The sequence below is a fragment of the Copadichromis virginalis genome, linkage group LG15 (assembly GCF_057382275.1).
Source record: "Copadichromis virginalis isolate Kocher_CV1m ecotype Utaka linkage group LG15, C_Virginalis_male_GT1.1, whole genome shotgun sequence".
Lineage (NCBI taxonomy): Eukaryota > Metazoa > Chordata > Actinopteri > Cichliformes > Cichlidae > Copadichromis > Copadichromis virginalis.
The window spans coordinates 37,733,817-37,756,338 of record NC_140632.1 but is presented as its reverse complement, the minus strand read 5'-3'; the positions used below and the strand labels follow the sequence as shown (position 1 = coordinate 37,756,338).

The 22,522-nt window shown below is 39.4% G+C and overlaps 2 protein-coding genes across 2 annotated transcripts; both read right to left on the bottom strand.

Moving 5' to 3' along the window:
* Positions 1-2,941: 2,941 nt before the first annotated feature.
* Positions 2,942-8,773, bottom strand: LOC146692942 (5-hydroxytryptamine receptor 3A-like). Its single transcript, XM_085431169.1, has 7 exons — positions 8,732-8,773; positions 8,344-8,450; positions 6,068-6,237; positions 5,776-5,939; positions 5,287-5,497; positions 3,757-3,966; positions 2,942-3,674 (listed from the first exon to the last, which is right to left on the bottom strand). The coding sequence occupies exons 3-7, from the start codon at positions 6,234-6,236 to the stop codon at positions 3,391-3,393; spliced, it is 1,038 nt and encodes a 345-aa protein (XP_085287295.1). The 5' UTR covers position 6,237; positions 8,344-8,450; positions 8,732-8,773; the 3' UTR covers positions 2,942-3,390.
* Positions 8,774-8,830: 57 nt separating this feature from the next.
* On the bottom strand, positions 8,831-13,831 carry LOC146692941 (neuronal acetylcholine receptor subunit non-alpha-2-like). The gene is made up of 9 exons (XM_085433518.1): positions 13,810-13,831; positions 13,493-13,586; positions 12,439-12,557; positions 12,143-12,312; positions 11,721-11,899; positions 11,274-11,455; positions 10,579-10,751; positions 9,875-9,938; positions 8,831-9,107 (listed from the first exon to the last, which is right to left on the bottom strand). The coding sequence occupies exons 1-9, from the start codon at positions 13,829-13,831 to the stop codon at positions 8,902-8,904; spliced, it is 1,209 nt and encodes a 402-aa protein (XP_085289644.1). The 3' UTR covers positions 8,831-8,901.
* Positions 13,832-22,522: the final 8,691 nt, after the last annotated feature.

Here is a 22,522-nt window from a genome sequence, read left to right as displayed (position 1 = left end):
TCTTTCACAAAACAGACAACTGCTGGCAGCAATCTTCTCATCAGTGTTTGTTGTTAGAACTTTAGCTGCAGGAGTCTGGTTTCGTTGTGGCTTGACCTTTTCTCCATCGCACTGTTTCAAGGCATGGAGTGAAGTCACAGGATTGCATGCGATCCTGGCTTCCCTTATGAGAAACTGCACAAACTGGCTAAAGCTTGGAAATCTGCCAGTCTCCTCCTCTATCGTCAACACTTTCCTATTCCACCTTGATGTCAACCAATCGGGGAGCTTGGAGAGGATTTTTTGATTCTCATTGCAATCATTAAGAACCTCTAGACCTTTAATCTGGCTTTCCGCAGCTTCACAGCTCCGTAGAAAGTCCACAAATTCCTGAAGTTCCAGACTGTCCTTGGAGCCAATTCTGGGCCATGCACTGAGTTTGTCTCTGAAGGCTTTGGCAATAAGGAAGGAGTTTCCAAATCTCTCATCTAATACTTCCCATGCTGCCTTATAAGCAGCCTCAGTGCCTAACAGGAAATAGTTTTCAACAGCCTTCTTAGCTGGTCCACTAACGTACTTGCACAAATAGTAGATTTTCTCAGAGGCTGGTATGTTTTTTCTTTCAATTAAAGTTTGAAAGGCAGCCTTCCAGTTCTTATATTTTAGCGGGTCACCACTGAATGTTGTCGGCTCTGGCATAGGAAGACGACTGGCACTAATAGAATCTGCTAATAACATGGCAAGTGCTGCGATGCCACCATCATGCTGTGGATGTATAACAGCTTGTTGTGGTAAGTGTAACTCTGGTGAGTTATGTATGTGACTTGTGTGCTGAAATCGGTCCCCTTCCCTTTGGCTTTCAGTTTTACATCCATGCAGTAACTGCTTAATTTCTTCTTCTGAATCTTCATCTTGCTCTTGCTCATACACTTGCATGGTTGCCTTAGCCACCCTTAACTGTTTGAGTGCTTCCAATCGTTCCAGTTCCTTGCGTTTGTCTTCCAAAAGCTTTCGCCTGGCAGCATTTTCAACCTCAAGTTTTGCTTGTAACTGTGCTTCTTCTTCCTCCATTCTTAAACGTCGTCTGCAGGCTTCAGCTGTTTGTTCTGCAATCTGTCTTTTATCTTCAGCCTCCAGCTGCAGAAGCTCTGCTTGCTGACACTGTTGTTCATGAAGGATTTCCAGTGTTGCTTGGGCTGCAGCCATTTTAGCAGCAGCTTCTTGTCTGCTCATGGATGACGCACTGGAGGACTTAGAAGCGACTCTTGATGCAACGTGTGACTGTTTGTATTGACTGGAAACCTGTGAGTGCTTACTGACGCCATATGATTTCTCAGACATTAAAAAAGATTCATCTACATTAAACTGTGGTTTGACTGGTGCCTTTCCTCTCAAACGTCTTTGTGCAGTCTTAATAACAGTTCTTGTTACCTCCTCGCAAGTATCAATTCTGCGGCGTGCATTGTTATCAGGAATGTCCACCTGACGCCAGTTTTCATATGCTGTGTTTAGTTCGCTGGAAGCAGTATTAATGTTGTTTATTATTGCTTGCAGCTCTTCATCTGAACAATTGTCAGAAATTGAATGGTTAGCATCCTTTGCTAGAACCTTCCACTTTTCGTACTTGATCTTAAAACTTTGCTCCAACTCCTTAATCCTTTGGTTTAACATTCCTCTTCCCTTTTCAGTTAAGGTTCTTGACCTCTGGCTTTTACGAGGTGGGTTTTGAATTTTTTGTTGCGCACACTTACTTGTTGATGGATGAACATCTGATGTTACTCGAACTTCTTGTGGACCATCTGTATTTTGCAGAGGAGAACTGCACAGTGGAGGGTTTTGCTGAGGCCTGGTCACAGTCTCTGCCTCAGGATTGTCACTCAGTTTAGAGAGATTTGTGACTGACATGTTAGGCTAAGTAAAGGAGTCTGATAACATAAAATAACACTGCTTATAGCTTGTAACAAACTTGGTTACTTCCTTTGAATAAAACCTTGCATAAAATCCAGGACTGCTTTAGTAGCTTATTCTTATAACCCTTAAACACATGTCTGAAATCACTAACAACCCTTAAAGACACATATTTTTCAAACTCATGATCAATTGTAAACTTGAACCTTCTTGCTTGCAGCTACAATGAAGCCACTTCAGGACACCCTTATTAACACTTTAAAGCATCCAAACTTGCAAATGGTCTTCAGGTTAATTTTCTGCAGCACACTTGAGAAGATCAATATGTCCTTTCTTTGAATTGTTAGGATGAGCAAACCCGTTCTTGGCTTCTGGCAGGAGCTTGGGGACCCTTGTAGACACGCTAGAGATGACTTATGTTCCTTTCTTTCTCGCCCACTCACAAGGAGCAGATGAGTTCTCACTGTAGCTCCCGTTAGCCACCACGCGGACAAGTTCTTGTTTACAGATGATTTATTCAATGTTCGGCGACAAGATCACTCAGCGTCGTCATCATCATCATCATCATCATCGTGAGAACTACCCAAAGAAAACGATTGCAATAAGCAACATGTTTACAATAACTCTTATCACAGTAAATCCAAACAATAAAGGTATAGACACATAAATGCCCTTTTATGGCACTTTCATTGAAACTGAAATTAACAGAGGCACCCTGAACACACCTCATTGCCTGCTGTAGCCAAACGGGAGAAAGTCCGTTCTTCGCGCGAGCCGCTACTCCTCTCAACGGTGAGTCCACAATTGGGTTTAATTTAACTTAACTTAACTTATGTGTTCTTTAAAACTTAAGTCCAGTTTAAAGCAGTAGGACGATGCAGCTGAACTCACAGAGCGCCATGCTTCTCTGCTCTAGTGTCACCACAAACTCAGTCCGTGCTGCACGTTACTTCCGCTACCACCAATTACAAATCAAAGTTCCACAATTAAAGGAAACTTACAAATATAAACACAAGAAAAACATTGGAACACTTCACTGTTAGTTACACCGCCCCAGCAGACCACACCATAAAAGATAGCAGTGGGTGAAGATAATAAAATACACCATAGTGTGGGGGTTGCACACTATGAGTGCTTTTGTTTTATTATTTAATTTTATTTTAATTTTGAAGCCTTTTGAGTAATTTAGCACCAAACATCAAATACAGAAAACTGCTGCTATAGAAGATGTATGTATAGGGTTCACAAGAACTCAATATAAAACGATCATCAGTTAAGATGCTTTTACACAGCTTAGAATATTTGTAAGATTTATTATCTGGACTTTAAAATATCTTGATTTAATTGTCTTATTGGTTCACAAAGTCATTGAAATTTAAGACAGATGAAGGGCTTTGTTGGAAAACAGGGCTCTGCTATATATTTATTTGCATAACTGGCATACTAAAAAGACAAAACATACAATACAAAGAGTTTAAAGAACAGACAAGCTAAAAAGTTAAATTAGGCCGCATTGTATGAAACCATCCAGATAATGATGATGGTAATGAAGCTGACTGTTATGAAGATGATGTAAAGGATGAACAGCAGGCGGTCTATGATTAAACCTATCTGGATCCATTCCTCTGTGCTCAGGCTTTTGCTCAGATGCTTCTCCAACTGAAGGCGGACGGCCTGGAGGCCTCTGCCCAGGCTCCTCAGCTCTTGCAGGGTTTTGTCCTCACCCAGTGGCCCCTTCTGCTCCAGAGTCTTGGATTCCTCTGTCACTGGAGAGTAGATTGGCATTTCTATTGAGCGGAGACAAGTCAGAAGATTATGTCAGCTTTGACATTTTTTTAAGAATTTGCATATCCTGATCTTGTTTCCTACCCTGTGTGACTGGATTTTGGATCACTGTGTCGTTCCGATCTCTGGGCTTTGGAGGAAGGCATACTAGTCGACCCAGGATTTTAAGAAAAAGCACTCTGATCCAGCGAGGAGCTCGAGAATAGTTAGAGGAACCGTGCAGGAAGCTTGTAACGACAATAGTTTCCAGTAGACTGCCCACCATCATAGTCAGGCACATAGACAGGAAAACATCTATAAAAATGATAGTGGAATAATAATTAATGTTTACATTTTACAGACAAATACAAGTTAAATCCAGACAAAATATTTAAAAATTAAAATCATGAATATTTTTGGTCTATTCAGAGGAATGGAGACAAGCCGTAAACTATTTAAGAAATATCCTCAGCCCCTGTCAGCTCAGTGACAAAAATTGTCACAGTTGACGCTTTAATCTGCCAGACTGCAGCTGCACCTTATGTACATTTTGTAGTATTCATTCCACCTCATTCATTTCTGTATTTTATGTATATAAGTTTAGACTCGTTATTTATAGTTGGTTTGCACAGCTTTGTGTATGTATGTGTATATATAGACGTGTGTGTGTGTGTGTGTGTGTGTGTGTGTGTGTGATTTACATTGCTGTGCTTGAGAGCCACCATCTACCGGAACCAAATTCCCTGTATGTGTCTGCACATATACTTGGCCAAATACCACGATTCTGATTCTGATTCTGATTCTGATCTATGAGACTGTGACTCAACTGCTCTCAAAAATTTTGTGTGTTGTAATGCATATATTGATTTTCCTAAATCTCGAGTCTGACATATTTGTTATTCATTATTAATAATAAGAATAATTAAAAAGACCCAAACTAACACTGAAACTAATTTAATAACAATTATGCGATATGGCAGCCTTGCTTCTGTCAGTCTGCCCCAGGGCAGCTGTGGCTATGACTGTAAATGGTAAATGGCCTGCATTTGTATAGCGCTTTTCTAGTCCATAGGACCCCAAAGCGCTTCACACTACATTCAGTCATTCACCCATTCACACATTCACACACTGGCGATAGCAAGCTACATTGTAGCCACAGCTGCCCTGGGGCGCACTGACAGAGGCCGGACACAGGCGCCACCGGACCCTCTGACCACCACCAGTAGGCAAACACGGGGTTAGTATCTTGCCCAATGATATTTGGCATGCAGCCAGGATGCAGCCTGGGATCGAACCACCGACCTTCTGATTAGTGGCTGACCTGCTCTGCCACCTGAGCTACTGTAGCTGCCTCCACCAGCGTGTGAATGTGAGAGTGAATCAATAGTGGAATTGTAAAGCGCTTTGGGTGCCTTGAAAAGCGCTATATAAATGCTATCCATTATCATTATTATTATTATTACTTTTAAGAATATATTATACATCGTTTTCTTTCTCACATGTAGCTTCATCATTACATTATGGTAGTTATACTGTTAAATCTCTAGGTAGGTCAGAACAAGCAACCCTTTTGTATTTGGGCCAAAAAGTCACATTGGGACGAAATGTATACCAAACCAGACAATGTAAACACACTTATGAGAGGTATGGCATTTCCAGTAACAGGCAGCAGGTCATTCATTATGAGCAGGAAGACGGTGTAGCCCAGGATTAGTGTCATCTTGAACAAAGACCGGTCGACTTCATTGGGAGGCAAGATGAAGCTGAAGAGGTCCACAGTGATGAGGAAGCAGCTGGGGAGCAGGAGGTTCACTACGTACAGCATGGCCTGGCGCCGCAATGAGATCTGCAGCAAAGTGAGAACTTAACACTAAGGACGGTGCTGATGTTCCTGGGTGTTTTTGATGTTTTTAGAACTTTTAGATGTATTTGATTTAAATGTTCTATAGATCCTAAGTTCCTCTGATATACTAACTGAACAGTTAAATATCTGATAATGAAGAGAAAACTCTTGTTTCGGATTACTTTCTAAAAGCCTTTGCCTTTGTGTCCTCCGTTTTCTTATAGTATGAATAATTAAATCATACAATAACATTATAGTTTTACAGTGTAAGAGTGTCTTACATGGAAGCGAATTTCATCATAAAAGCCCGATGCTGTAGATGGTAGTGTGTATTTCTTTGCTGTAATTCCAATTAATTCCCATTCACCCATCGTTGCCATCCTTGATTTAGAGTATTCAAACATCCTCTCTGGAGTCTCTGTCAGATAAAGCTGCAGAGCATTACCTGCATGGAAAATAGTCAATTTGTCAGACAAGACTATTCATATTAATGTCAGTGAAATAATTTTACTGTATTATAAACTAAACCATTCATTTCATAGGACAGACTGTGAAAGATCCTCATGAACTTACTCTTGAGTGTGAATGAGTTGAAGGTTAAAGTGCAGTTCTGAATGTCAAATGGAAACAAGTAGATGTCAAGCCTGCAGGAGGTGACAGCTTTGACAGGCTGTGAATCACTCACAATGCCATTAGAAAGCACGTAGGTATATGGGACGTTTGGAGCAGTGTTTTCATCCATGCTGCAGGAAGATGAAAGACATAACATTTAGAAACACAAGCACCTGTATGCTGATAGAGCCCTCATTATTAAAATTAAGTTTACTCAGATAGCTACATGGCAGAAATAGAAAATGTATGAAGAAAGGGCTTACAGTTGATATGTAGAGTGCCGCCTAATATTAAGTATGACTGCTAAGTGTTAACTTGTCTGCTTCATTCTGTCTGCTAAATATTGTAGGAGGCAGATCAAAAAGATTATACCTTCATATAGTGGATAGCAGTCTTACCAAGCCGCTCTATTATCCTATCCACACTATTGTTATGTTATTCCACTGACATCAGTTGGACACCTATGTGAATCGCTACCTTATAGTAGTGGAGGGGTTTGTGTGTCCTACTGATCCCAGGGGTTATGCTGTCAGGGAGCTTTGTCCCCTCGCATGGCAAATTGGTCCTGGGTGAGGGATCACACAAAGAGAAGAGCCTTCAGAAGACCCTTATGTGTACACGACCAAAGGAACCATTCACCCTGCTTGGGATGGAGTTACTATCCTAGCTCAGGACCACTTTGCTCGGACTAGAGCCGCTACTTCTCCATGTTGATGTCAAGGTGCTGGGTCTGGTGACCCAGTGTTTGTGTTTTTGTTAAATATTCTTTGTTTATTGTTGTTCTTGGTTTTGGTTATCTTAATTTCTTAAGCTCTCAGGAATCTTAGTGCTCCCTCCCTCAGTGTTCATCTTAGCCTGTGTTTAGTTTCTGTTCCCGTGTCCCACGTTTCATGTCTACTCTCCCCTGTCTCTGTGTTCCCTGTGTCTCCCCAGTCAGCCGTGTCTCCATGTCGCAGTTTGTACTCTTGCCTCTGTGCTTCACGTTCACTCTGTTTTCTCTGTCAGCCTTGCCTCCTTGTCAAGTCTGCGTCTCTGCACCTGTCTTTTGTTTCCTGTTTTACTTTGATAGTCTTGTGTCCTGCATTCACTGTTTTGAGTTTTGCTTCCCCTTCGTCTCGTTATGTCAGATTAGTCCCAGCTGTTTCCCTCCTGTTTTCCATTCCCTCTTTACTCCCTGGTGTATTTAAGCCCTGTGTTTTCCTCATGTTGTTAACCATGATGTACCTCTGTGCTGCGTGTGTTTCTTCTGTACTCCCACGTTAAGTTTCCTAGTTTCTTAGCTTTTTAGTTTGAGTTTCATGATTCTAGTTTCTTGTTTTTGGTTTTGTTTTTTGTATCAGTGTTGGAGTTTTTCTAGCAATAAAGGTGCTGTTTTGGGTTTACTCCCCCGTGTATAAGTCCTGCATTTGGGTCTGTCACACAGCAAACTACGACAGTTGAAAGGAGCCAGTTATGATGGTCAGGCATTTGATAAGGATGCGTCCTGGTGAGGTGTGCTTGACACATCTCAACGGGAGGAGGTCCCGGGGAAGACCCAGGACAAGCTGGAAAGATTATTTTTCTTGACTGGCCTGGGAATGCCTCGTTGTTCCCCTAACTAATCTGGAGGAGGTGGCTTGGGAGAGAAATCTGAGCTTCTCTGCTGATGCTGCTGACCCCGCGACCAGATAAGAGCAAGAAAATGGATAGATGGAAATTAGTTAGGGGTGGCTGTAGCTCAGGTGGCAGAGCAGGTCAGCCACTAATCAGAAGGTCGGTAGTTCGATCCCAGGCTGCCTCCTGGCTGCATGCCAAATATCCTTGGGCAAGATACTAACCCCGTGTTTGCCTACTGGTGGTGGTCAGAGGGGCCGGTGGCGCCAGTGTCCGGCAGCCTCGCCTCTGTCAGTGCGCCCCAGGGCAGCTGTGGCTACAATGTAGCTTGCCATCGCCAGTGTGTGAATGTGTGAATGTAGTGTGAAGCGCTTTGGGGTCCTTAGGGACTAGAAAAGCGCTATACAAATACAGGCCATTTACCATTTAGTTGGAGTCACAACTCAAATATTTCCTGACAATAGTATGCACAGAGACCATGCCTTTCTACTTTCACCTGTATGCACCTTCTCCATTTTTGTTTTTGCTGCTTAGTAAAGTTAGCGCTTTATTGGCTAATGATGTGTCAGGCTAGGTCTCAAGATCACACATATACATAAAAAAGAAATGATCTTAATCTGCGAATTATTGAAGATGGCACTTACATTTCATTGATTACAATATCTGGTACCCAGAGATTTGTTCTTGGAATTGAAATCCGAGTAGTTCCACAGTTTTCTGGGTCCCACTTGGTGAATTCATTTTCCCATTGCTGCAACACAAACCATGCAGATGTAAACATAAACACAATATAAAACCTGCTGGCTACCATTTAAAAACTCGAGATAATTAAATTTAAAAGGGAACCCCAAAAACTTTTCTTTTATCTTAACACTTTTATGTCACTAATGGGTTTGCCTATTTGCTGCCCAAAAAGATTTCAAGGGCAAAACTTAAACTTTCATCTATAAAAACATTTTTTTATGCATAGATATGGGTAGAAATCAGCTGTTTCATTATTGCTTGAAAATGTACTATGAAAAAACTGCTTACAATATCTGGCCATAGAAATGTTGTGAGGAGCTGGGCTTTCTCATCCTGAAAAAGAAGATTTTAATTTATTTATTCTCAAAAAAATAGAAAATTGCCCTCATGGAAAATTGCTTTTGACCATTTTATGCTCTTAATGTTGTACAGTATGCAGAAAAGCGCATGCACATGATCTAATAATGAAATGGTTTCATAGTAACAAAGGTGTCATTTACCACTCCCATAATGCCAAACACAGTTAAGAAAAGGCCAACGTTAGTGACTGTTGTTATGTTCACCACAGGTCGAATGGCGTTCAGGTTGAAGACTGGCGAAAGAGCCTCCAGCACTGACGGTGTATCAGGGTTGGAGCAGTTCAGTATGGTGGAGCTGTACTGAGCTACGAGGGAAAGAAGAAATGTGCCCTTATGATGTCGCAGCAAATACCTTTGTCTGAACGCCCACAATTACAACTCTGGCAAACGCGACCCAAATACGAGTGAGGCATCATGTATATCTACATTTATCTAAATCTAAACTTGACTTTATCAAGTTTCAAATTTGAATTTCAGTTTTTAATCTAAAAGTAAAATCTTTAAAATCTAGACAGGAATGAATTGGACAACATGGTCCATAACATTTCTGGCTAAATGTGTATTTTAGACAATTTTTGGCTGCTAGGACCTCATGTTTCCTCTTCCTTAAATATTTATAAGACTAGCTAACTGTCAGTGTGAGTGGCGCTGACAAAGTGAACAAGTCAAGTACAACAACCTTAAATTAAAAAAAAATCCTCCAATACAAAACATGTACACTTTATCCTTTAATAGGTGTTATAATCGGACTATAGGAAATCACATTTGCAGTTCGGAATTTCAACAGGTATAACATCATTTTGTAATAAGATTATTTTTTAATAAGATGTCTGACACTGTAGATTATGCACATAAAATAGGCGGTATAGTGCAAATAATAACACAATTTGATGAACCATTACAATGCGTCATTTATATGTTTAAATACTATTTAGTATTTTGGATAGTGACTGTGAGAAAATCAACACATCAACAATTAATTACACAGGAGATTCAAATAATCAGTAATATAAGAATTAGTTATTTTTTAATAATATAAATAAATGTGTATTTGTACATTATAGGAACTTACCATGCATGAGCAGAGAGATGAAGATTAATAGAAGCTTTGAAGGCCTGACTTTCAGCGAGCAGCACTGAAAACATTAAAACTGTGGTTGTCAGTTTGAGTGGTGTGATAGTGGCGTGGGAATCTTTTTAAAGACAGTCATTACAGGTCATTAAAAAAATCAACGTTCAAATCGAACCTAACTGTTAAACCTTGACGTTGTTAAATATTTCTTCATCTTAGATCTGTTAAACATCTGGTATGAAATTTATGCAAACCTTCCTTGTATGCCCACAATGTAAAAGCAGGTTTATATCTTTTATCTGTTAGATATACACAATCAACAGTAGTTACAAGTGTGAATAATGAATGAGGTGTATCTTGGTCTTGAAACTGATGTTTTAGATTACTTGGGTTAAGTACCACACTGCAATATGGTTTAATCATCATTGTATTCTTAAGTTGCAGATAAAATTAGATTTTGTAACTGGTAACACTGTGTAAACATATTATTGATATAATCTCAGGAAATACAGAAATATCTGTTGGAGTTTTCAATAAGAGGGAGAGCCTCTGTTTTCATGATATCACAACATTATTTTTTCATGTTTTTCCAGTCTTAAAAACAGATTAAATATCCAAGGCTTCATCCTAAAAGACCATAAAGGTTGGCAAACATATTTACAATATATTTTTTGTACACTCAAAATAGATAAATATTTGAATACCTGCATCCAGTCCTCTGAGCCTTGGTTGACTTGCCGGTGGATGTCTTGGAGGTCCTTGCCCCCTTTCTTTAGCTCCTGCACAGCCCCGTCCTCCACTGCTGGCCCATTTTTCTCTTGAGGCCCTTCGTAATCTTCAATATTTTCCACAGCAGTCGTGGTCTTAAGGTCTATTTCTAAATCAATGAGAGAAAAAGTATCAGAATCAGAATCTTTAGTGCCATAATGCTAATAGCACAACAAAATTATGTGCTACTCCATTCAGTGCAAAGCAAGGGAAGCAAACAATCAGTTTAACTATTGAAAAAATACATAAATAAAAAATATGTTCTGAAAATAAATATTGTATAAACAGTATAGAAATATAAACAAATAGATAGGTACATGTGTGGTTAATTGAGTCATTATTGATTGCACAGGTTGTGAAGAGAACATATCAATGTTCAGTTATTGTTTATTATTTACAATCACAACAGCCCCTCAATATGTGCCGTTTATTTTGGTTTTTATTGTCCTGTGCTGCCTTCCTGTGGAGTAGTTCATGTGCCGAGGATTGTTTGATTTAGGTCTTTTTTTTTTTTTTACAACTTTGCAAAATAAATTATTTTGAACTCTGTAAAATCAATTATTTCTTTTATCCTGAATTTCCTCATGCTACTGATTGTTAACCACTTCAAAGCGACTTAAAAACTACATACCCGAAGCTCTTGATTTCTTATTCATTGGTGCCATGGAAACAAGAAATCCCAGAAATTGTGTGAGGACTCGGATCCAGTGAAGGACGGGAGAGAAGTCAGCAGACCCACACAGCAGGTTGGTGATGGGGTTTATTTGTCGCAAACTGGCCACCATCAGAGGCAGGCAGATGGAAAAAAAACACCTACAGAGAGACAACGGTGTGTGCTGAGGCCCAGAAACAATACAGATTTACAATGTCGCAGCCTAATTGACTGAATTTGTGCGTGTGCCTGGGCATAAGCATTAAATACTGTTGGCATGGAAACCTGTTCCATGTAAGATTACATATTTTTCTCTATACTGTAATTTTTTACACACTCTAGAAGAATGTTCCCAGTCCAGTTTCTATTCAAACACAACTGTAGCCAGTTTCAAGAAATCAGTGTAGACTTTTTGTTGAGTGTTACTCACATATGAGGGGTATGGTGTTTCCAGTGCCCGGCAGCAGGTCATTCATGATCAGCGGGAAGACGGTATAGCTGAGGATGAGGGTCATCTTGAAAGCGGACCTGTCCACACTATGTGGAAAGCAGCTGAGGAACAGGACGTTTACCATATACTTAGTGGCCCGGCACCTCAATCTGATCTGTGGAAAGAAAAGAAGAGATAACTGAGGTACTCTTAAGCTGTGAACCATGCTTGTCATTACCTGGTACATGAATGTTTGCTATATAACTGTATAATTCAGGATTTAGACTGAATTTATATTTTTAGGTGTGTTTTAATTTTGCAATAATGTTAAACATTTAAAAAATATAGGGAAAAAATTACAACATAGCTTTGATTTTATCTTACTATTTATTGTAGCTTCTCATTAGAATCAACTTACATGAAATTTAAACTCATCAGCACATAAACCATCACTGTTAATATCATTCTCTGTTGCTTTATCTGAGGTGATATCCAGTAGCTCCCATTCACACATGGTGGCCATCAAACTCTTGGAGACTATTGCCTTTATTTCTGCAGGTCTTCCAAGAAAAATCTTTATGTCCCTCGCTATGCGGGGAAGAAAAGTGAAGAGAAAAATGCTGACTTTAGTCAGAGCTCACTTAAAACCCACATTCAATTTAGATATAATTAAAAAGGGTGAAACTGATATACATAAGTGTTAAATGTTCTTACCAAAGTGCAAGTAGGGGTTGAAGAGGTTGCAGTTTTGTATGTTAAAGGAGACGGTGCAGATATCAAGGTTACAAGAGCTGACAGCCTTGACAGGTAGACCGCCATCCACCGTACTATTACTACACAGGGAACAGGGTGTTTTTTTGTGAATAGATGTGTGAAATGAGGACATGGCATAAATTAAAAGCACCGTTGATGTTGACAAACAACCCCAACAATAACCCCATTATGTCACAGCGAAAAACTAAAACTAAATTATTTTGTAAAAATACTTCTTGATGTGTCTTTTTGCACAATATTCAGGAGAACAATTTTCAAAATCCAAAAATTCAACATTCTCAAATCCCGGGATTAGATTTAGGGTTTTTAATTAAGTGTAATCATATTCTCTTGTTTGCATATAAGTTAGATTTGTAATTTCAAGACAAAGGCACAGAGGATTTGTGGCATTTACAACAACAGAGTATCCCACATAATGCTGAAACATTCATTTTAGTTTCTAGATGTCTGCTCTTTTGGAAATACTTGTGCGGAGTTTGAGATAAAGAGTAAATGATTTTGTACTTACAGCTCGTTGATTACAGGCTCTGGAACACACAATTTGGTTCCGGGGAGATGTAGTAGCTCAGTACGCCACTGAAATGGGTCCCAACTGACAAACTCATTGATCCAAGACTAAAACAACAAAATTGGTATCAGCACAAATAGTAAGCAAACCCCTGCATGGCTACTAAAATTATTGCAGTACATAGTGCAATAATAAGTGAGGAGAAGTTCAGCCTTTTCATCCTGGAAGACCAGAACAAAAAGTCTCTACCACAGAAAACACAGAAAGCCTCTCTTTGAAGAAGTTTGAACTAGTTTGTGACAGTCCTTCAACTCAAGAGTTTCAGATACAATAGATACCAAAATATAAAATATGCATACACACTGTTGGGAAGCACTAATGACATTGTAAATAAGCTCATGTGACAGGTGACATACCGCTCCTAGTATCTCACACAGAGCGAAGAAAGTGCTGACATCGGTGGAATTTGTCATTTTCTCCACAGACCATATGTCACTTACTTCAAAGACTGGAGACAGACACTCCAGCAGGGCAGGTTTGTCTGGTGCAGAGCAGTTCACCATGTAAGCACTGCAAAGAGCTGATGAGGCAACAAAATCATGAATCTGAGTGTAATTACGTTGTAGTGTTTGGCTTGCAATGGGATTTGGCTGAAGTGAATTCAGTAGTTGTCAATTCAATTGTCTCTCTCCAGATTTAATGCTCATACTTTTACTATATTTAACGTCATTGATTAACTACTGAACACACTGTTGTTAAAACTGAAACTCAAACACTTTCATTGTGCTTAACAAAACACATACCTGTCTTGAAGATCAAAATCATGGTTGGCCTGAGTGACGGAAGAAGCTCCTGTAATCGCAATCAGGAGGATTTATGGATAAAAAATGGTAATAACATTTTGGATTCAAGTAACAGATATGCACTATTATTCGTATTTAACTTCAGCAGTAACACTTGTGACAATGTAACGAGAAAAAATTCCTTACCATAATGTTGCGAGTGAAAGTGTTGTATTCCAGCTGTTTTTTGAATGGAAACTGTTTTATTTGGTATACTACAGAATAATCATCTCCTTAAATAATTGCCACATTTAAAAAAAAAAAATTGTTGACAGCTGTATTAGTCAGCAGCAGCAGAGCAAAGGTGTGTCTGCTGGTTATCTGGGAAACTTACTCTTGCAAGACTAAACTGCGAAGATATACATACTGTCACTAAACAAAGCGTGATGTGGACAAACATTGGGCAAATGATGCGGAGCAGAAGGCAGGACAGCTGCTTTGCTTGTAGGTGTTTTCATACAAAGCACAGATAAACCACAGGTAATGTAAGGTACCTCAGTGCGTGACTTGAAAATGCTGAGGACTGACCACAGTAGCATCAGTGTCACACATGCCCATCACAGGCAAATCAGAGAAACCTGTGACAAGCAGGTGTTAGTCTGCCAAACAAGCTTTTATTATTTTATGTAACATGTTTTGTTTTTTTTTAAATAAATTAAAATTCACCCATTCGATGAGAACAAAGAAATAACCTGAGATGATACTACTACTACTACTACTAATAAAACAAAATTCCTCATGTCATCTTGGCTATACTTGCTTTGATTATAATCACTTTCTGTGTTTCTGCGTCACTACTACGTCAAATTCTCTGTTGAATTTAAAATGTAATTTTCTTTTCTCCTTTATGAGTTATGTATCAAGATACTTTGTATCAGGTCGGATTTTTAGTCCAACTGTGGAAATTTTCGATATGTGATCATAATGCACCACAACAAGATTCCCAGCCTAAGCGTTACTTTGTTTGTTTATCAGTGAGCAGAAAAGTGTTAACAGACTAAATTATATTCTAGTAATTAATTTAACTATAACACTATTATACCTATACTGCAGTAGCATGGCTACAAGCTATAAAACATAATATTAAGCCTATTACTTTTCCATATACATTTAATGACTGTCTTCCTAACTGTGATGGAGAACTTGCAACATTATAAAATACAAATTGGGATCATATCAACATATCAGATTCTTATATTTGTTGCAATATCTGTTTTGTTTTTTTGATTGATGATAGTTTGATTTCTTACTCCACAAAGTAAAAGCCACCAAGAATTCATTGTGCTCCTGATTATTTAGTTTTTAGTTTAGCTTCAGAGCTACTGAGTGGACAGATGTGTAAAATTTCACACAGTTCTCTGCTTGGATGATATGATACCTCATAGACATCCAGTATTTCAATGAAATTTTCAACAACTTTTACACTCAGTCAGATTTACAGATGTTGTCTAGCAAGATAAGTATTTATTCATAATCAAACCTCATGATAAATATCGGCATGAACTACATGATCTATAAATGCTACATCAGTACATGTTAAAAAAAAAAGTGACCTGTCCTGAAGCATCATATCAATATCGCCTTTGTCATTTAATTTACTAAACACTGAAACTCCTAATATTTGTAAAAATATATTTTTTAAAAATACTGGGGGAAAGTGTTTAGAGTGTGCTTGAATGTCTTAAGACTATACTCACAGTTCACCATACTTGGAGTGAATATCCTATATAGCCGGAGGCTGGGACTTCCGGGTGATGCGTGGCAGCACAATGGACGCATAGTCACTGAGCTCTGTTCCAACTGAACTAAATTGCGGCCTCCAGACTTGAAAGTAATAACGTCAGCCCTTTCAAAAAGGGATGAAAAAGGGAAAATCTAAAAGAGGACAGAAAAACACTAACCAATCAAAGACTGAGGAGGCAAAGATCCAAAAAAGAATGGAACCACACGACAAGGAAGATGGCGGCTGCTTGCTACCTAGCCACGAGTCAGCGTTGCCTGAGTTAGGAGGAGATAGCATCATCCTCCGGGAGATCGCAAAAGTGTCCAAGGAGCTTGGCAGCTTTAAAGATAAAGTCCAAGAATCATTGCTGGGACTCACGGAGGACACTGGCAATAAGCTGGCCGATGAGTTGGCAGCGTTTAAACAGGAACTAAACCAAAAGCTACTCGAATGTGTGGCTACACAGCAGTCACAGGGTAAGGTAAGGCCATTGCGGAGGCAAAGGGACATAGAAGGACTTAGGGCAGAGGGACTTAGGCTTGCCTGGAAGAAAAAAGTGTTTCTGGGAAACAAGCAGATTTCTTTTTGACCACGACTATGCCTTTGAAGTCATGGAGAAACGCAAATCCTACACGGGAATAAAAAAGGCACTAAAAGAGAGGAACATTCGGTTCCAAACGCCCTTCAAGCGGATTTGCATCCACTGGAGCACCGACCCACGGACTTACGAGGACACAGTGAAGGAGCTGAGAGCACGGGGCATTGAGTTGGAACCCGGGACCCAGCACTGAAGAGAGAGTACGTAACGCATTTTCATGGCATGGAGTGGATACGGAGAGGGACAGAGGGCCATGAATGGAAACTCAAGTCCGATGCAAACTGCGGGAATATAGAAGAGACTATTAAATATGAATGACAAGGAGGATAAGAGCTAAACTCACAAGCAAACAGACTATATAAGAAGGGAATATGCACCATTTGGTTTCATTGCTGTTCAAGTTGGTGCGTTGATAGTTCAGTTGATCAGATTTATAAGTTGCCATATATGTTGGATTCATCTAGTGTAAGTGGGATGTACCTGCTGGACAGTCGCCACAACACTAGGGAGAGCTCCCACCGTATGGTGGGTCCTTACTCTCCTCTCCCCAACAGGGACCTAAAGGGGTTGAACGATCCTGAGTAATTGGAGGACTCCATATGGGCTCTATTGTTTTTTTGTACCTATCTTAGTTTTGTGTTAACAGTGGGAGCGCAACGTTTTACCTCAGTGACATTTGGAATGCACATTCATGGCTCTATCTGGTTATAATAAAGTCCAACGTTAAAGGTACTCTCACTTACTGTAAATGGGCTCCAAAGCCCGGCAAAGCAGGGAAAAATTCTTAGTAAACTGAAAAGAGAGGACATTGATGTGGCATTTCTACAAGAGACTCATTTGGTGGGCCTTGAGCACGAGAAACTTAAGAGACAAGGTTTCAAGCATGCTTATTACTCTTCAAATGGTTTAAGACATACAAGAGGGGTGGTTATTTTAATATCAGGTAGGGTTATTTATGAACTTTTTGCTACAATTAGGGATAGAGAAGGCAGATTTATCCTGGTACAGGGCAAATTGGATGGGGAATTGATCATGTTCTATAATGTTTATATTCCTCCAGGTTCCACATTTGATTTCTATAGGCAAGTATTCGAGAAAGTAGTGACAGAGGCACAGGGACTACTTGTCTGTGGAGGAGACCTTAATATTACATTAAAACCACATCTGGACGCAGCGGGGATGAGAATATCTCTATCACAAAAACTAACTAGAAAACTAAACCTTCTGATAGAGGAGATGGGATTGGTGGATACTTGGAGGAACCTTAACTCAACAGCAAGGAACTATACTTACTATTCACATCCACATGCAACCTATTCGAGAATTGGCTACTTCCTCACTTTTGGTACTGACATGAACAGAATACATGAGTGCCATATCAGGTCAATGGACGTTTCCGACCACTGCCCTCTATATTTATCTTTAAACCCTACTCAAAGGAGAAAAATAACCAACTGGAAATTAAATTCTAGTATACTGAATGAACGGACATGTGAACATTTGACAGAAGACATTGCTGAATACCTGGAATTCAATGATAAAGATGAGTTTTGTGGGATGCGTGCAAAGCAGTGATGAGAGGAAAAGTTATTACTATAACCTCTAATATTAAAAAATCCAAAGTTGCAAGATTCCAGAAGCTGCAGTCGGAACTATTACAATTAGAGGCCACACACAAAAATACTATTGATACTAAGACAAAATTAGAAATGGCAAAGAAGAGAAATCTAATTGATGAGATATACACCCAAGACGTCCAAACGAAACAAAGATATTATGAGGGGGGAGCTAAATATATGAAACAATTGGCATATAGATTAAGGAAACAACAAGCAGACAGAACAATATACACGATAAGGGATCTGGAAACCTGTACTCACTCTACACCTACGACTGCACAGCCACTAACAACTCCAACATCATTGTGAAGTTTGCGGACGACACTACAGTGGTGGGTCTTATCACCAACGGTGATGAGACGGCTTACAGGGAGGAGGTCAGCGCCCTGACCCACTGGTGTCAAGACAACCATCTCACCCTCAACGTCGCAAAGACAAAGGAGTTGATAGTGGACTTCCGGAGGTGCAGAGAAGTACACACCCCCATCACCATCAACGGCGCTGCTGTGGAGAGAGTGAGCAGCTTCCGGTTCCTTGGCGTACACCTGGCTGAGGATCTTACGTGGTCAGTACACACAAACAAAACAGTGAAGAAGGTGCAGCAGCGCCTCTTCTTTCTCAGGAGACTGAAAAGATTCGGCATGAGCCCCCGCATCCTCAGGACCTTCTATCACTGTGCCATTGAGAGCATCCTCACTGGATGCATCACCACCTGGTATGGCAACAGCACCGCCTACAACTGCAAAGCTCTCCAGCGAGTAGTGCGGTGCTCTGAACGGATAATTGGAGGTGAGCTTCCCTCCCTCCAAGACATCTACAGGAAGCGCTGCCTGAGGAAAGCGGGGAGGATCATCAAGGACTCCAGTCACCCCAGCCATAAACTGTTCAGACTGCTTCCATCAGGAAGGAGGTTCTGCAGCATCCGGTCCCGTACCAGCAGACTGAGAGACAGCTTCTTCCATCAGGCCATCAGACTGCTGAACACGTCATAGACACCTCAGCTTCACTACTGGAACTTCAACATTATGCACTCCACACTGTATATAAATGCCACTTGTTTTGCACATATTCAACTCTGTATATTTTATATATTTTATTATTATTATTATTATTATTATTATTATTATTATTATTATTATTATTATTATTATTATTATTTTACTATTTAATTTGTAAAAATGTGTATACACACACACACACACACACACACACACACACACACACACGTAGGAAAATATTTAGTATACACATCCAGAAATGCATACACTATTATATATTGTACATATATTTATTAGTTTCAGATGTAGCCATTCTTGTATTTTGCTTGTTTACATTATTGTATTTTGCACAACTCTGTTGCTTGTGAAGCTCGCACACAAGAATTTCACTCACATGTGCTGTACCAATGTACCTGCACATGTGATGTGACAATAAAAGTGATTTGATTTGAAAGAAAAAAAAAACCAAAATGGAAATGCAGGGTATAGAGGAAATTAAGGATTGCTTTAAGAGATACTATGAAAAATTATATTTATAACCACCCACAAATGATGACGATCAAATGGAGAGTTTGCTTGACATGCTACACCTCCCTAAACTTACAATAGAAGAAAAATCGTTAGTGAAGCAAATTACAAGGGAAGAACTTCACTTGGCAATTGGTAAACTCAAGGCAAACAAATCTCCGGGTACAGATGGTTTTACTGCGGAGTGGTACAAGAAATTAAGGGAACCTTTGTCACCGGTCTTACTTAAAACATTTAATTGTGTCCTTACAAAGGGAGAAGCACCCTCCACATGGAAACAAGCCACAATCTCTATTATACCTAAAGATGGTAAAGACAAATTAGAATGTTCCAACTACAGGCCAATAAGTGTATTAAATGTAGATTACAAATTGTTTACGTCAATCATAGCACATAGACTTGAAGGTATCATCCCAAGGATAATAAATCTAGATCAAACTGGATTTGTTAGGTCGCGCCAAACCCATGATAGTGTTAAGAGAACTCTGCAAATTATTAGACATATTAATTTAAATAAAATACCAGCTATATTATTGAGTCTAGATGCTGAAAAAGCTTTTGACTCTGTGAGATGGGAAATTTTATTCCAAGTAATGCGTAAATTTGGGTTTAATGGGTCGATCATTACAATATTGAGTGCTTTGTATAATAGTCCAACTGCAAAAATAAAGATCAAAGGTGAACTTTCAGATGCTTTCAAGCTTGAAAGGTCCACAAGATAAGGATGCCCACTGAGTCCACTCTGATTTGCCATTTTTATAGAGCCGTTGGCTCAAAGCATTAGGCAGAATGATAAAATAAAAGGGATTAATATTGCTGGAAGTGAACAGAAATTGGCCTTGTTTGCAGATGATGTTTTGGTTTACATATAAAAACCTACTGAATCATTTATGGAGCTCATGCCAGTGTTAAAGGAGTATGGGTCCTACTCGGGATAGAAACTGAATATACAAAAAACACAAGTTCTTAGTAGCTTTTACAACCCCCCCCCCCCCCCCCCCCAATTTGCTCAGCAAATACAAACTAGGCTGGGACAAAAAAATGATCAAATATTTGGGCATTAACTAATCAATGGATATAACCAGTTTGGAAGAAATCAACTACTCCCCACTTAAAAAAGATATCATGGTAGATATTACAATTTCTATAGAAAACCCTGACAGATACTTTGCAGAATGGAATAGGACCCAAGAGTTAAGTTTAAAACACTTCAGCTTCCCAAAGATAAAGGAGGACTAGGCCTCCCTTGCCTATATGACTATCATAGGGCAACACAAATAAGAAATCTGGTGGGCTGGTGTAAACCTGGATACTGTTCAAGATGGAAGGAAGTGGAACTTTCCTTGGGAGGTAACTTCCCTGTCGGGGCACTGATAGGAGATCCCTCAGAGTTATGATTCCCGGGCAACCCTTGGATAGTAAGCTCAATAAAGACATGGAAAAGAGTACTTAAAAAGTATAAATTAAACCAGAGGGCCGGATTCCTTAGTTGGTTTACATATGACCCAGAGACCGACTTGACATTTAAAACATGGGCTAATAAAGGTCTCATCACATACATTACCTTGTTGAAAGATGGAAAAGTGATGAGTTTCCAGGATCTTAAGAATAAGTTTAGGTTGCAAAATCAAGATTTTTTTTAGATATTTGCAACTGAGGGACTTCCTGAATAAAAAGCTAAAACATCCCCAGTTATCGACTGGGAATGAAGAAATTATTTATATATTCAAGAATGCATATAGAAATGCACCCTATCAAAAAATTATTTCCAAATTATATTGTTCACTGACCAATCTAAGGGGTCATGATACAAGATATGTTAAAGCAAGATGGGAAACAGAGGGTAATATATCCCTAACAGGAGAGGAATGGGATGGGATCTGTTGGCAGCAGTGGTCGGTAACAATCTCCCCCTCGTGGAGGGAATTCAGTTGGAAGAATGTAATTCGTTATTTTAATACCCCGGCTCAAAAATCCAATTATTCTCATAACACAACATGCTGGAGGCAGTGTGGACATGCAGCAGCAAATCATTTCCACATTTTTTGGGAATGTCCTCGTGTGGCTCCATTTTTGAAGGAAATACATAATGTCCTGGAAACAATCTTCCAAAAGAAAATACAATTTCATTTTGCAGTATTGTACCTAGGAAACTTAGAGAGTCTTAATCTATGCAAACCGGTTAAATATTTGTTCAATGTGCTGTTGGTAGCTTCCAAAAAGGCCATAACCCGCCGTTGGCTTAAAGAGGACACTCCTACTATAAATGAGTGGATTGATGTGATATACAGGGTGGGCCATTTATATGGATACACCGTAATAAAATGGGAATGGTTGGTGATATTAAAGTCCTGTTTGTGGCACATTAGTATATGTGAGGGGGAAAACTCCTCAAGATGGGTGGTGACCATGGTGGCCATTTAAAAGTCGGCCATCTTGGATACAACTTTTGTTTTTTCAATAGGAAGAGGGCCATGTGACACATCAAACGTATTGGTAATGTCACAAGAAAAACTGCGTTCACCAGATATCAACACAATTTCGATCCGCTCCTCACGTGTTAACCTCTTTGACATGTCAATGGCTGTGAACAAAGAGAAACTTGTAAATAACTCATGAAAGAATAAAGTTACGTTGAAACCAAGCACACCATTGTTTTTCTTGTGACATTACCAATAAGTTTGATGTGTCACATGGCCCTCTTTCTATTGAAAAACAAAAGTTGTATCCAAGATGGCCGACTTCTAAATGGCCACCATGGTCACCACCCATCTTGAGGAGTTTTCCCCCTCACATATACTAATGTGCCACAAACAGGACTTTAATATCACCAACCATTCCCATTTTATTACGGTGTATCCATATAAATGGCCCACCCCGTAGACTATTTTTTTAATGGAAAGAATAACTTTTAGGCTAAAGTTGCAGGTGGACTCATTTGAGGATTACTGGTTGAAATGGTTGAAATATGTACAAAATGGGAGGCCCGATTTTGTATAATCTCATTGTATTTTCTGGTCTGTTTGTTTTTTTGTTTTATTTTGTCCCCCCCCCCACTGTAATTAAGTTGTATTGTTGTACATGCTGTATAAATAAGAAAAGCAATAAAACATAAATAATAATAATAATAAAGAATATCCCATATAGCCTACCTTTGTGTTAAACAAAAACTACAGTGCTGAAACTGGAAGTTTTAAATATCAAATGG